Consider the following 16,403-nt stretch of genomic DNA (forward strand, 5'->3'; position numbering starts at 1 on the left):
TTATGTCCGTTTATTAATCTTTAATATCATTAATACGTCAAGAGTAAAGTATTTAGTAGTATTTTAGTTTCATTTGAAAGTGAGGGGCGCCTATGAACATTTTGGAAGTCAACCCTCCTAATATTTGATTGGCTTGATATCGCTGACCTTAAATACTAAGTTGCAACTTAGTTACATAATGATTTATGCGCTTAATACCAGAACAACAAAGTATTAAAGCAGTATCAGTAGTAAGCAGTAGTAGTGATATGTAAGTGTCACGATTATGCCTCTACAGTCAAACTAGAGAATAAATATGTATAAGTATAGGGGGTATATAAAGCCTTAATGTATAACTTACATTTAAATAAATTTAAGATAAATAGTTTTTTTTGCAAACTGTTAGATTATTTATAATTTTATAATGACATACTTGACCTCATTCAAGGCAACAAAGGCATAGTAAATACAATGGCGGTGGATCGCGGCATCTAGTCATTCATAAAATGGTGACCGCGAAATAGCGCAAATTACGATCACGCATTCCATTTCCATACATTATGAACATGAAACATCAGTTATACAATATTTATTGTTATTTTTTTATATGATCTTCAGATTCCTCAATACAAATGTATTGGGTATATATAGTATCTACTTATAATAAGAAAATAATTATTAAAATTTTTGTCTGTCTTTTTATTCCGGCTAATCTCCAAAACGGTTATTTTGACGGGACTTCCATGAGTATTTAGATGGTGTTATAGAGACTAACTTTGATTACATTGATTTTAGAAAAAAATATTAGGGTACGGCGTAAAAAAATCCATGAAATCTTCCGAGTAAGCCCGGGTGAAACCACGAGGCACATTTCGTTTCAAAGCATATAATAAAAAGATGGTGTAATTATGTACCACATACAATTACATCAAGCAATGGATGAATGAACGGGTATCTACTGCAGCAGCAGTATACTATACGTTTTTTCGTTTCATAGAAACCCGCCAGTTAGTTGAATATACCCAGAATTAATCTGGTAGAATTTCGACGTATACTAAAATTTCGCAATGCAGGCAGAAAGGTACTCAGAAATAAATTCAATCGAGAATTCCAATAGCAAATATATGGAATAACATTCGAATAAAATCATTCGAGTCGGAATATATTTTTTTTATAAATCTTAACCAGTATTAGTTACTAATCAATGATGCGCTCATTAACAAGTTTGGCCTTGTCTCATGGACGTGGTTTACCACACTCGTACCCTGACGACATCCGAACCCTTAACCTCTGACAATGGATCAACCTGTCGTTAATTGATGGTAATAAATACAATCAAACGGATCAAGAATGCGAAAATGACAAACCATAGTATTTCCACATACATCATTTCGGGAATGATGCATTATTTCACAGCTTAGAAATGGAGCCCCTAATTATAAAAAATGTGCAGCATCCCTTAATAATTCCGAACTATTATAGGCATGTAACTGTATGGTAAAGATCTAGATTAAAAAAAAAATAAGTCAATAAGTTAATAAAAATGATAACACTTTAAATGTTTCTTCTAAAATAATTAATTATGGATGTAAATTCATTACGGTTTAATTTCTTCTGTTTATTCTTGTTTATTTAACTACACATATACATATTAGAATAGAACAAAGGCTCTTAAAGAGTAATTATGACACATCACACACTGACACACAAATTGTTTGCATTAAAAGCGATTCCAAAAATAATCATTAATACATCCACACAGAACAATAATGTGACCGATTTAAATGTTATCAATTGAAAACGGTATATATTGTAGGTATTTGTTTTCTAATAAATAGCAAATTACTATTGTAACCATCATCACCATCATTTCATAATTGGAGAAATTCTATTAAAGCAAGAAATATCTAACATTGAGATAACTTGTTTTAAATCTGTTTTTGTTGTAATACCTACTTAAACTTGGAAATTATCAGAATACTCAATTTTAACTATATCTTATAGCAATTTTCAAGAAATATGCATTCATATTCATAATAATATGCTACATTTCTCCCATTCTATTTACAGTACCAACATTATTATATGAGCCAATACTTACATAGATTAACTTGGAAGTTAATATTTTATCTAAATCATAAGAATTGTTTCTAGGAAATCCTCATACTTATGTACATACGGAGATGCACATACAATCAAGTATACCCTGTACAATCTATTACATACATACTATATAATACACTCTTTGTATAATGTACTTAGCAAGAAACAATCAATATAATAATTATACTGCAGTAGCAGAACTGTGGTTTACACCTTTACTTACAAATGGGTATTATAAAGGCCAAGTATTCAAAACATCTATGAGGATATGCAATTTTTATCCTGATTGCTTAAGGTAAGGTTTTTTAAGCATATGTATGCATGTATGTTATTCTTTCTATAGCTTGTCCTACAAACCCAAATGGCTTAAAAGATTTTATCATATGATGTTACGTTGGATTTGTTTAAATTATGAGAGTTACATAGGCTACATTACTCCCCTTTTCGGTGAATCATCTTCACAGCAGTTCTTTTATTTCAAATTTCACTAGTTATTCATATTTTATGAACTATTTTATGGTAAAATAGAGCTATTATTGGTAATCAAGTTTGCTAATGACTGAGAATAAAATGTTACATGCAATCCAACAAAAAATTGAATCTATGAGGCCACAGGAACAATTAAGAAAAAATATTCACCAATTTTGTGCCTACCACAATATATTGTCCTTCACACTAATAACAATGAACCACATCATTTAAATTGACATTGACAATTGTTAGCATGGTCCTAATGACTATGGAGCTGGTGTAATTAACACATCAAAATTGTAAAGGGACAACGTCCAAACCAATTTTAGTCAGGCGTTACAGCATATCACCACAATTTATAATAGACACTATTTATTGCATATATCAAATATAATTGTTGTTATAAACACTTGTTTATCTACACTAATATTATAAAGAGGAAAACTTTGTTTATTTGTTTAGTTGTAACAAATAAGCTCAAAAACTACTGGACCGATTTTAAAAATTCTTTCACCATTCGAAAGTTACATTATCTATGAGTAACATAGGCTATATTTTATATGAAATATATTTCATAAATAGATTTTGAGGCGGTACATAGTTTGCTGGGTCAGCTAGTATTTGATAAAAGAATAAACAATTATAATGTTAAGGAATTGTAATCATTGAATTTTTTTTCTCAATTTTTATTGAGCACCTTATTTTAATAATCCTCTTGAACATCCCATAAATTTAAACCAAAAGTATGCCTATAGTAAGATAAAAAAAAACAATTCCAAATGAAATAAATCTGATCTGAAATTAGCCATATTACTTGATCACTGTTGCTAGTCTTAACATAATTATAACAACATTACTACAATTTTGTCATTCCATTACTGTTCTACTCCTGGGCTCGGGTCTAGTCTCAGAGTAAGAACGGTCTAGGAAATAGTTTACTGCGCAAGCCATATGCAAATCTGTAAACTGTACACTCATTTAACAAAACAATCTTCTTTTAAAACTCTAAGACATGTTCCTCACCATTTTTTTCTTTACATACTACATAAATTAGTAATGTGGTGCGGGCCTTTTTCTTTTTTGTTTATGTGGGAGAAACCTTCAAAAGGTACCCGGCGCCGTGGGAGCGACGCAGGGTTATGTGGGATTTTTACCGCACTAAAACCCCCCCGGTGGCCGTCCTCGGCGCTGCATAGAGGGCTCCGGGATCTCCAAAGGAACGCAACCAGAGTCCTCTTAGCGCGTTGCCCCGTCGGGCTCTGCCCAGGTGAGCTTGACGCTCGCCACACCGTCTGGTGCGTACGACGGTATGCGACCACACATACCGCCGCCCTTCCCGGGGTCGCTTACCGGGCGGTTCGAGCTCCCACTCTTGCCGCCCGCAACCCCGGAAGCCCCCTTTTAGTCCCCTCTTACGACAGGCAGAGGATACCGTAGCCCTATTCTGGTCCCGAAACTATTAGGACAAATGTGGTGCGGGCCTAGGATTCAAACTTGTGAACCCAGATTAAGAGGACAAGTTCCAACCATTTGGCTATAATAATTAAATATACAAATATTGTTTTATAAATTTGATTGCAATTAAAAAACAAATGAAATAGGCCCCTGTACTCAGCACAAAGTACAGAGTACAAAATATTTAATCAAAAGACAAAAAACGAAAAATAAACTTTGCTAAATTTTAATAATTTACTGTTAACTAGATTTTTAACTTCTATTGATCAGATAAATTCAGATCTAAATATAATTGGTCCCAATAATTTTTTCAAAACAAAATTATATATGGAAGAAAAACAAAGTACCCATTCTGTCAAATTAATAAGCTAAAGATGGTACAGATGAATTTTAGAGTAATAAATTCTATTTTAGAATATTCATAATACTATGTATTTGTGATTAAATTTTAATTTTGAACTTACTTAGATTCATTAATAAAGTACACTTAGGAACAAAGAATATGATTATCTATTTGTTCTAAAAGGCAAAGGACACAAAGATAACAATGTAAACAATGGTTTGAAACAAAGGTAATATGGCACTTCCGAACAGCAGGACTGAAATATGAGAGATTTTATTTATTTTAATAAGGCACACGGCATACATTTGTAAAATGTCTTGCTATAAAAATAATACGAAGTTCAATGTTAGGTAACCTCAAAACTGTTAACATAACAGTTTTATAATAAAGGGGACTAATTAAAACATAATTTTACATTTTTTATATGAGTTAGGGTAATAAATAATATTGTTCAAATATACTCACTCTCGAAAAGGTTCTCAGACGATTTATACGGGGATTTGAAGGTATATTGCTGAGTGAAACCTTAGACATTTTCACAATCCTCCTAGCAGTTGATTACTCAGACAATAAAACTGAATGTAGCAACCACTGGAAAATTTTATATCACACAAAGTAGTAATCAAAACATTTGAAAATCGAACACTTTTAGATTAACGTTTTATTTTAAGAGCACAAAAATATCAATTACACAACCCCCATGATGACAGTTTATGATTTAAAATAAATGTTTTTGTATTACGCCCCACAAATGATTGGTATAGTTATTTCAGTCCAACATAATCAAAATTAAACACCAATAATAATTCAGTTTATGTTCAGCGATACGAGTATGACAGATGAGCTTGCCTACGAGTACGACTGCTGCGATACGTTTCGTTTCACACAAGAAGCAAGCAGCTCCGTTCTCAAGCCGCTCTTCTCGCGCGATCACACACCGACTACTGTCAAACAGCGAATAAAACACGCGCCAAGTGCGTATAAAGTACCGAACACACATTCTTCGCAATCAGAAAATTTTATCCGCGTGCGTCGATGTATGTACTTAATAAATTTTCTTTTTTGCCTTTGTACTCTTTGCTTCCGCTCTGTGTTAGTTAAAGTAACCATAGGGATAATTTTTATTATAATTAATTTATTATTTCGTTATTTCTAATTTTCTTAATGGTTCAAATCAATTGAATTTATCCCAAAAATCAAACATGTTTGTTTAAATGTTGTCAATATTTCCTTTACAATCCGGATATAAATAAGACATTCTTAAGACAATAGAAAAAATCAGCAAAAATTAATGCTAATACATAATCATCTGATTTAAAGTTTGAAATGAAGTCAAAGTATCATCAATAGTAGCCTTATAAATTAAAGATATTTATCATTTTTACAATTTGAATATTGTGCACGTGCATGAAGTGCATATTTAAAAAGATTCCTATCTATCTATCTACCAGTCTTTAAAGTCCACTGCTGGACATAGGCCTCCCCTAGTATGCGCCACTCCGACCGGTCTTGAGCCGTCTGCATCCAGCGGTTACCCGCCGTCCGCTTCAGGTAATCAGCCCACCTGGTCGGGGGGCGTCCTGTACCTACTCCTTTTGCCGAGACTGTAAAGATTCCTACATAGGCAAAATACAACTTGAAGAAAACACTGTTCTAATCAACATTTATTAATAAGACCGTTAATTTTTAAACTGTGTAGGAATGTGGCATGGTATGGTATGGTAACGTTGTCATGGTACCTTAAATTCTTATTGGTGAGTAAACTTAAGAGAGCCCGACTCCTTATTTTGCACGTATAAAAATGCAACAAAAGGAGTCCCGAATAACCAACCCCAGCGTTAATATCAGACGGCATTGCAGTTTGCAGCGGTCAAAACAAACCATTATTGATTAATACGTTCGACAATTAAACTTTCAAACAATGAAAGAATACCTAGGTATAGTTGTTACATTTCATAAATTATTCGCCTTAACGACCTAAAGAAGCTTAAAAATCGCATAACTTAAGGAATTACAATTATACAATTTGTTTTATTTCGGCGCAAAACTTAGAACAGACATGCTGGTGCCTCTAAGGAATATTTAATTCATCGACGTCATTCTGTTACACAACTCACCAAGGATCGTTCTGTGGGGTTGACGTGGATGCGGGGCTCTTCGTCATCGTCCTCAGGCGTGCATTCGACGCCGGTGGTCTGTCCCATGGTTGCTGCTACGTTGACGTAAGCGCGGCGAGGGCCGCGGTGAGCAGCCGCAAGCCGCCCGCGCGTCCGTCGCGCGACACTGTCACGCCGCGTGTGCCTCCTTTCATCCCCTATGGGCTAGGGGTGCGATTTTCCTATCGATAGCTCCAAAAAAACTATGGCGCCGGCGTCAAACAATACCGTAACCTCGAATGGAATACTACCAACGCGCGCGCCAAATTATCTAGAGCAGTTTCAGTCGGTAGGTAAAAGGCTTTAGATTTTCAGTTCGCCAAACAGAGACTGGCTTCATTGCTAATTCACAATGAAACGACGTGAATTCGTGATGCAGTATTATGCTGTTAGTTGGCTATTACTGCTTAGTATCTACATACTAATAAAAGGATTATTTGAGTAGTCCATCCGCTTCGTCGGCAAAACTCAAAATATAAGTATACCTAGGCATAGGTAAGGTTCAATTGTGAATTTTGTTAAAATACCTTACGAAAAACTTGACAAGATAATCAAACACAAATTCTCACTATACTTGATATAAGATGTGCGGCATGATGAATACAAAAGTACAAGTAGGGTACTAAAATAGGGCACGATCTAATTGAATTGCCAAAGAGTTGACGTGTATTTCAATTCCTATTGCTTTCGAATAAGAAATCAGAGTACTCAAGTCAGCTAATTTTCATTTTAAACCGACTTCTGTTAAGAGCTTATTAAAATACGATTAAACCAAACAAGGTTTTACAAAATATGGGGTAAGGTAAATAAAAGTAAACGTAATTTTACTAAAATAAAACTTGAACAAAATTCTTTACAATTACCACACAAGCCTTAAATAAACTTACGGTCTTTACGGTAGTTCAAAATTTGATTAGGATTTAATAATAAAGTTAGCAGCCATTTAAAATTAAATACCTCAATTTTAAAAGGTCGATATCACTATTGGACTTGCCTATTTCTTGAGCGGTCGATAAAGCGGGCGCAGGTCTGTACGCTCAGCTGGGACCTCAGCCATGAAAACATATCGGATAGTTACATCAACAATTGAATTTATTCTTTATCCTTTTTCGCAATCCGGATTACTTTTTCTCTATAACGGCAAAAAGAGATGACTATTTACGAAACGAGGAAATACTTTCAGAAGCTTACGTCGCTTGAATGAAACTTTTTAATTAGTTTTAAGTTGATTACTATGCTAATTGAAAAAAATGTATCTCCAGTTGTACTGAAATTATATGATTTTACTGCATTCTAAGATATGAAGTAATTTATAAGTAGGTGCCTATGGGTTCATATTGATAAATTTTATTAAAGTAAACTTCACACTTCTTTTGTACAAAAGGTTTTATTTTCAATAACTTCAGAAATTTTAATATTTACCTTAAATTAAAAACTACAATAGCACTGAGCTTTGACATAGAGCTTTATCAAACCAAAGTATGAGACACATGTCGTAATGTTAATTTGAAAGTCCTACACGTGTCTACAATACGTGCCTACTATAAACTTCCCACGTAGAGTCAGCAATACGAACTTGCTTGCTTATAACTTTTGAGTGCGCTATCAGAAGGTACTAGATAGATGAACGCTTTGAATAGAAATAAATTGGCCAGATCATACTGTTTGTTTTGATACCTGTTTTTATCTGAAAAATGTCTATCGGTGCAAGTAGGGAAGAAAAATATGTTCGGCAGCATTCTTGTCACCACCTATTTATGTAAAATTGCAGCAATTTCCACCACATAGAGGCCGATTGGTCTAAAGGATTTAGTAACGCAGCTTTATTTTCTGGTATGAAGAAGCGATCGGACTTATACAACAGCAAATATTTGTGATGAATTTTGATAGTGCTAGAGCACTATTCCAGAAATACTTTACTCAAACTCGTACCAATACTCTCTCTACTCCACTTTTTTCACAAATACATTCGTACAGTATGACGCCATCTAACGTCGAGTAGTATTATCATAAGCTTTAGTAAACAATTATTAATTGTAATACATATAAAAAAGTAAACGCTGACGCGGAAGACTATATTATTTAGAAGTTATAATATTATATGCAAATTGTAATTAAACTATAACAAACAAAAAGTTAACTTAACCCCGACGTTCACGATATTGTTTGAGCTATTCCCCAGCAGATGGTGTTGATTGGTAACGTTCTTATACAATCTTGTTTCTATGTCCATGTATCATTTATTTGATGGTAAGCAATTAAAATTTAAAGTCCATTATTAAGCAATGGTCCATGGCATTCCAATCAACATGTCTTTATATACGAAAACGTTAGATAAAATCAGAGGTTTTAGAGCATAAATATACCTTATATTAGGTAAATATTCTTATCCATATCCTTTTTGTAGATTTTGTAGATTTAAGTTCATAAAACTGAAAGTTAACAGAAAAACAAAAACACACATGAATTCATGTACAAAAATCCCTTATGAACATGGCTCTCTACAACTACAATTAAAACAAAATTAATTTGGCAAAGAAATAATTTCTGATAGAGAAAGATTAAGAGGAATACATATTACGGAACTGTTATATTTTAGACTTGTAATTTATTAATACAACATCTATATTGAAAAAACGTTCGTTTTATATTTTTCAGAACATTTTATATATTCAAATCGTAACTGACGTCTGACACTTGCCATAGAGTGCTGCCAGTACCTCATATATACAACAGGAACCAACCCCTGTCACAAAGTTAATTAAGTAATATTCTAATTTCATTAATTGTAACAGAATGTGTCATCAGCAGTAAACCACCATGAAGTGTGGGCATATCCAATTACAGCAATTGATTTCCTCTATTGGAAACCGCTATTGTAAATAAAGTTTAATTCCAGTAATGGTTTATACAATGAATATTAATTAGTCTACATGATTATAAGTGTATCTGATACCTTGTAGGCTTTTATTGATAGAGCATACTCGTGAGTGAAGTACACTGAACATAGATCGCTGTTCTACATATCATAAAATTCATTTAAACATGCAAAATAAAGTAGGAGATAAAACGAGCAATAGTCATGAAGACGACGTCAAAAGTACAATTCAGTTACATGAATTTGTTAAAGCAATGACACCTATATTAAGAATAGAAAATTGTTTTGGAATATTTCGATTTCAAGTAAATAAAAATGGGAACCTGACGACAATTACAAAGAAGAGAATTATCCTTGGTTTATGCCTTATACTTATCTTCGTCCTGTTATATTTTATATTCTTATGGATCGACATTAAAAAAGCTGATGCCACAAAAACGAAGGAAATAGTGAATATGGTGTATCAGTTACCATTTATGGTAATCATTGTGCAATACATGTTATTTGTAATGCTGTCCATGAGAAATTGTGAAATAAATAAAAATATATCGATATTCTCTACGATGGCTAAGATTGATGAAAAATTAAATATCAACATGATTGAACATTCCTTGACCAAAAAGCGAGCTATAATTTATCTAATTCTTTGCACTGTGTGTCCGTTTATTTTCTGTTTTATAAATACAGTAACGCAAGATGATCTCAATTTCACTACTCTTGTAGCTTTTTCCATTTATTATGGACGTGTTCTAGAGACTTTCGTGTTCTGTTTACTCATAGGATTGCTGATTGTAAAGTTAAAAGTTATAAACGACTATTTATCTGTATTTATATACAATAAAGATGGCGGCAAAAAATGGTTTACAATGTCAAGGAAAGAAACATCAAAACGGAAGGTGAATATAAATTACATTGGTTCAGTTTCTTACGAGAACGTTAAAATTCGTGAATTAGCGAAAGCCTACTGTATGATCGGAGAGACGTGTGAAGCAGTTAACTGTGTTTTTAATTTTCAAATTTTAATGACCTTAATGTCTACGTTCATGGTAATCGTTCTCACTATCTGGTCGTCAATATATTACTTCCGTAACGATGATTCCTCATATGCCTTAATAAGAATAATTGTATGGTGTGCAGTTGAAACATTTTTGATCGGGACACTTTGTTGCTTTTCCGAGTATATTCTTATAAAGCGTAACTGCACAAAATTTTTGGTTAATGAGATAATTATGAATTACGATCTTCCTAGCACTATGAGGGTGCAAGCTAAAGCGTTCATGGAACTAATAGACGTATGGCCGTTATATATTTCTGTTTTTGATATGTTAAGATTGGATATAAAGCTAATGTTAAAATTTATAAGTGTTGCTACAACTTACTTAATTGTTATAATTCAAATTTCTCATTTTATGTAACTCTATGAATGCATAAAGTTATGAATTATGCGTAATTAATGCATAAGTAATGTTATTTATTAAAAAAACTTGCTTATGCTTTGTCGACATACATATACAATTGACGTCGTAACACAATTGCCACTAACCAATAAGTATATTAGTATTCATGTAACCGTCATTAGTTAAAGTAAAACCTTGTAAATATCGATTTTATATTTAATTATTGTAATGGTACTTTTATGCAAGCCCGGTATTTATCGATGTATCGCCATCGCAGCACACGTGTCAATGTGTGTGAAGGAGTTACTGTGAGAACAATAACATTTTGTGTAAATTCACGTTAAACTGGCATCGAATAAAAGATCATAATGAAAACTGAACGAAAGCAGACGCCATCAAAGGATAAAACACAAATTCAAGAATTCATTGAAGGAATCAGTCCTATATTGAAGATTGAATATTTTTTTGGGATATTTAGATTCCGAGTAGACAAGAATGGACATTTAAGTGCAACAAGCATTCAAATGAAGTTACTTGGATTATGCTTGGTCTTAGCATATGTTTTCCCGTATGGTTTACTGTTTTATCGTGATTTACTGGAACCTACTTCATTTATGAATAAACTCGTAGACCAAATTTATGAAGTACCATTTTTACTTATAATACTCGAATATGTTATTTCAGCAATAAGGTGTAGTGTGTTCAACCAGGCCAGTATACATTTATTCTCTGCATTTTCACAAATAGATGCAATATTGGGTTTAGATGTCATTTTTTATACAAAAACCCGAAAGCGTGTTATGATTTATCTATTATTGTGCACTGTGTGTCCTGCTATTATATATGCCGTCGATATGTTTACTAGAAGTGAAATTGATTTCACAACTTTGACAGTCTTACCCATCTACTACGCACGTTCTGTGGAAATCTTCGTCGTTTGTTTGTTAATAAGATTATTAATCGTAAGAGTTCAATTCATAGATGAAAAGATAGCTGATCATTTAAAATTCATGAAGAGGAGATGTTTAGGTCTAAGTGATGAACAAGTAAGAATGGAAGTCAAAAATCTAAATAATACCCAACGTACTCTAAAAAACTTAAAAATGCGAGAATTAGCTGAAGCGTACAACATTATTGGGGAAACATGTATTAAAATCAACGAAGTGTTTAACTTTAAAATCTTAATGACTATCATTTCCACTTTCTTGATTGTAATCGTGTCCATTTGGACCTCGCTATATTATTTCAAAAATAATTTAAGGTTGGACATAGTTATAAGGATTATTATCTCATGTGCAATTGAAATTCTCAATATTGGTATTCTTTGTTCTTATTGTGAACTTTTAGTTTTAAGCCAAAAACATATAAAAATAATTGTTAACGAAATAATTATGAATTACAATTTGTGTAACATTTTAAGAAATGAAGCTAAAATGTTTATGTACCTCTTGGATATCTGGCCGTTACAAATATTCATTTACGGCATGGTCCAAGTAGATATAAAATTGATGTTGAAATTTATTAGTGTCGCAACTACGTACCTAGTGGTTGCCATTCAAATATCTAGATTGATTTAAACGTATTTTACCACTAAAAGTAATTTACTACCTACGTAATTTTAAATACTCACTGTAGTTTTAATGTTATGATCACGTCTTTGAAGTTTTTTAATTATCCTGCATACTTATAGTCGTTGAGCATGATATATGGTGTTTGAGACATTTAAAGCCTTTCAAGTAAGTTATTCACAGTATTCCATTGTGTGTATTAAAAAAATAAATATGATTAACAAAAATACTAAAACGATTTTCATTTCAAATCGTTTACCTGCAGCAATATGTTCTTAAAAATTAGTAAAGGATTTGAACTTAAATTTAATAAGTAAATAGTTAATGTTATAAATATAGAAATATAAATTACATTGTATTCATAATATATGGGTTATATTATGAATACAATGCAATGTGTCAGAACTTACAAGTTTAACATTCTTAAACAGTATGCGAAAGTTATGCGAAATAAGGATTTTTTTATTATTTAATACATTTTATTCATGAAATAAATCCATGGAATATCACATTTTTTTGATAATTTGGTCTATTGGTACCGTGTCAATGAACTTTCTAATATTAAAAAATATTTTTTCAATTCCAAAATTCACAATTGGATCACCAAATTCTTCAGCAACGGTCCGCCAGTTTCGGTTCATAAAATCCAACACCATGTTGCCTGTAATTACGTAAGAAAATTGTTAATTAATGACTTATGATAATTATGTTATTGTGCTTATAAACTGCCAAAACCAGAGATGTTTATAAACTTCAGCTTCAAAAAGTTATTATACCTACAACTAAAACATTATAAGTATCATAAATGATTAACGTAATAAAACCACATACTGACCTTACTATCTACCAAACAATAATTCTCGTCTACATTAAAAATATAAAAAAGCGAAAGACACTGAGGTTCTTTCCACGCTGTCATGTTTTTCTGTCGTACCTACATTTTTTCTATCCGCATCGCAAATATATATTTATATATCAATACTTATATACTATCTTAACCATTTGAGTATAATGGCACTTTAAACAGTGACATAAGTATAAGACGCCACCCGAATTCTCATATTCATTGCGAAATAACAATTTTAAGGCATTTTTAAGTGAACATTCAAATTATTACTTACTTATTTCGGGATTTCCCTTGAAAAGGTTCGTGATTTTGTAAAAAACTTGACCTTCATAACTGTGTTTAACGTCATACTCTTTTACTTGAAAATGTTTTTGTCCGTTTTGATCTATCCTGTCCAGTTTGAAAGAGCATTCGATCTGAATATTTTCTGAAATTTTCGAAGTGTTTAATAACATATTATTATATAAACATATCATTTTGTGTCAGATAGTATTTGAAAAATAGTTTGAGTAGGATTGTTTTTTTTCTGAAAAAGTAATTTGAGTTATGTATATAAAAAAACAACAAAAGAAGAGATGTTCATAAAATAGTAGATACGTTACACGAAGTAGGTAAATAAATATGAGTCAGGTTAAAAAATTAAAAAGCTACGCGCGAAAAACATAACCCTTCCTTGGGAGTCGGGTGAAAAGCGATCCAACATTTATGTTACTATTGTGTTTTTACATTCAAACAAAATAAATACTTATAGATACTTACTGCAAATAATAGTGGCATCTCCCTGTCCATCTACAGGAAACATCAGCATTCTTCCGTGTGATCTGTATCTGCCTTTTATCGTAAAATTACAATGTAAGATTACGTTATATTTGTCTTCATTGGTACTGTAGGCAAAAAAAAGTAAATAAAGGTTAAAATGGAGTACAATGGCTGTTAAGTATGCCGAGCCTGGCCTTAAGACTTGCGTCCTAATTGGAAGCGGTCCAAGTCTACGAGCGATAGGGCTTCGTTTCCTACTTATTACTCAAATGTAAACTTAATGTAAGTTTGAAATTTTAATATCTGAGAAACTATTGTGTAATAGATTTTCTTGCTTATTTCTTTCTCACAGACATTTAAATACTCATTCATGTTTCATTAATATATTCGTTGCTATAAAACCACTTTAAATCATTTTGATAAATAAGTAGTTATCAGTCGTAGACTTTTCATATCATAAATATTCATTTACCAGTAGGAGTAACCACTAACATAAATACGTGTAAAGATAGTAATAGTATTATTACTTTAGTAATGGTAGTAATATTTAACGGTGGTAGAGTCAGTAAGTTCGACCAAAGAGGTACCACCTCCACACGCATTTGCGTGAAGCAGTTCTGCGCTTCGCTAGAACAATATGGATGTCGGTTACTCATTACAACATAAGTATTACTATAAACAAATGGAATTAACATAGGACCGCCAACATCGAAATCCGGCTCTAGTACAATCTCCGGATAATATAAAAAACGTACCAATCACCAGATAGATTTATAAATGAGTCACACACTTCAGAAGCTCTATGTGGAATGTTAAATTCCGGCGTGTATTTAAATAGTTACAAGTAAGATACCCTTTATAAAGTATCGCCAATAAAATCTAGGCTGAGTCTATTAATACAGGTACTGTACGAACAATTTATAATTATTAATACGGTTACCGTACGAATAATTTATAATTATTAATACGGGTACTGGACAAACAATTTATTATTATCCGATTCGAACCGGTAGATTTTGAGAAATCTCAAAAAAACTACAAAATTTTTTTTTTTGAAATGTTTTTTTAATAACTTTTAAACGGCTCTACCGATCGATTTTAGAAACTAAGCTCTTAACATCAAAAATGACGTCGATCGCCCGTCATCAGCCCGTTCGAAATCAATTTAAAAAAAAAAAAAAAAATAACAACCTAACCTAACCAATTGAATAAATGTACGAATAAATATATTTAAAAAAAAAAAAAAAAAAAAAAAAAAACTAGATGTACCATAGTATAATATTGATTGCAATCATGTGTAAATAGGTAACACTAGTACATGATACTTAGTTGTAAGTGTTCCTAATAATTACCCAATAAAGTTTTATCCACTTACCTTGCAGAGTCAATAACACATCTACTGAGTCCTTTGCTTTGACCTTCTTTGAACTCGATATTAAGTCCGCCCGGCATCTCTAGGTCCACTCTGTCAACGTGGAACGGGTCCAGTGTAGATATACCCAACGAAGGTATACCCCGTGTGAAGACAGGTAGTACTGCTTGGATAGACTCTTTTAAACATTGCGGTGATGTATCCATACACGGGACTTCGAAACCGTCTATAAAAGGAAAAATGTACATACACATTACATCGTCATCAACCCATTACTGTCCCACTGCTGGGCACGGGTCTCCTCTCGCGCTGGCCAAGTGCGTATTGACTATTGGTAGACTTCACACACCTTTTGATATTTTTTAAAGCAAGTGATAATTAATTTTTAATACGCACATAAATTTGAAAAATCAGAGATGCGTGTCTGGGATTCGAACCTCAGACTCTCCGATCGAGAGGCCGAGTTTCAACCACTAGGCCATCACTACTTATGTTGCATCGTATATCACTACGTACTATGAATGTAATACTGGTTTATAGCATTAGGGCGGCCCCAGCGACCTCTGCCATACGCAACCTGACTTTATAATACCACAAACTGCGTCAACAAGAATATAAGATGCAAAAAGCAAATCGTGATTATGGTCATAAACATGACTATAATAAAATGATATAATGCACTTGAGGTTCCATTAAATGATTTGCATAATTGTTTTTGAGTATTACCTATAACAATTACTGACATCACAATTTAAGGCTTGTCGTAGTAGGAATATAAGTTGTACATATTTGCAAGGAATAACCATGATTCAGAGATAACATCTGACGCTACAGCCTGCTCTACCCGGAGTTGAGAAATTTTATGACAGTGTGACGGGGCACATCTTTAACGGGGCTAACTCGGTAGACCTAGCGGAACTGGACCTTAGCTATTTACGAGTATATTACATGGAAACTTCTTATCCTCCTCCTTATATATTTTGCAGTACAAACTGAGACGTGTATTCTCCTAATTTAATACTAAACATGCAACGATTTGTAATACAAACTACATAATACCCAAATCAGATTTTTT

The 16,403-nt window shown here is 32.7% G+C and overlaps 4 protein-coding genes across 5 annotated transcripts in view; 2 read left to right on the forward strand and 2 right to left on the reverse strand.

Moving 5' to 3' along the window:
- The window catches only part of LOC140744804 (monocarboxylate transporter 14), a 57,300-nt gene extending 50,358 nt beyond the window's left edge, over positions 1 to 6,942 (reverse strand). Inside the window, exon 1 of one of the 2 annotated variants that reach the window (XM_073076472.1) lies at positions 6,469 to 6,942. In XM_073076472.1, coding sequence (XP_072932573.1) covers positions 6,469 to 6,555 — 87 coding nt within the window. In that variant the 5' untranslated portion in view covers positions 6,556 to 6,942. Of the gene's footprint in view, positions 1 to 4,816; positions 5,314 to 6,468 lie in introns of those variants that run through there. The other variant, XM_073076473.1, reaches the window with a different exon arrangement.
- A 3,006-nt stretch (positions 6,943 to 9,948) lies between these two features.
- On the forward strand, positions 9,949 to 10,800 carry LOC140745133 (uncharacterized). The gene has a single exon (XM_073076905.1). The coding sequence runs from the start codon at positions 9,949 to 9,951 to the stop codon at positions 10,798 to 10,800; it is 852 nt and encodes a 283-aa protein (XP_072933006.1).
- Positions 10,801 to 11,636: 836 nt separating this feature from the next.
- LOC140745134 (uncharacterized) lies at positions 11,637 to 12,386 on the forward strand. Its single transcript, XM_073076906.1, has one exon. The coding sequence runs from the start codon at positions 11,637 to 11,639 to the stop codon at positions 12,357 to 12,359; it is 723 nt and encodes a 240-aa protein (XP_072933007.1). The 3' UTR covers positions 12,360 to 12,386.
- A 342-nt stretch (positions 12,387 to 12,728) lies between these two features.
- Positions 12,729 to 15,636, reverse strand: LOC140744813 (circadian clock-controlled protein daywake). Its single transcript, XM_073076485.1, has 4 exons — positions 15,332 to 15,636; positions 13,957 to 14,081; positions 13,472 to 13,624; positions 12,729 to 13,011 (listed from the first exon to the last, which is right to left on the reverse strand). The coding sequence occupies exons 1-4, from the start codon at positions 15,580 to 15,582 to the stop codon at positions 12,857 to 12,859; spliced, it is 684 nt and encodes a 227-aa protein (XP_072932586.1). The 5' UTR covers positions 15,583 to 15,636; the 3' UTR covers positions 12,729 to 12,856.
- Positions 15,637 to 16,403: the final 767 nt, after the last annotated feature.

Source organism: Epargyreus clarus, unplaced genomic scaffold (genome assembly GCF_041222505.1).
Source record: "Epargyreus clarus isolate Ecla_fem2 unplaced genomic scaffold, WU_Ecla_fem_2.2 ptg000009l, whole genome shotgun sequence".
Taxonomy (NCBI): Eukaryota; Metazoa; Arthropoda; class Insecta; order Lepidoptera; family Hesperiidae; genus Epargyreus; species Epargyreus clarus.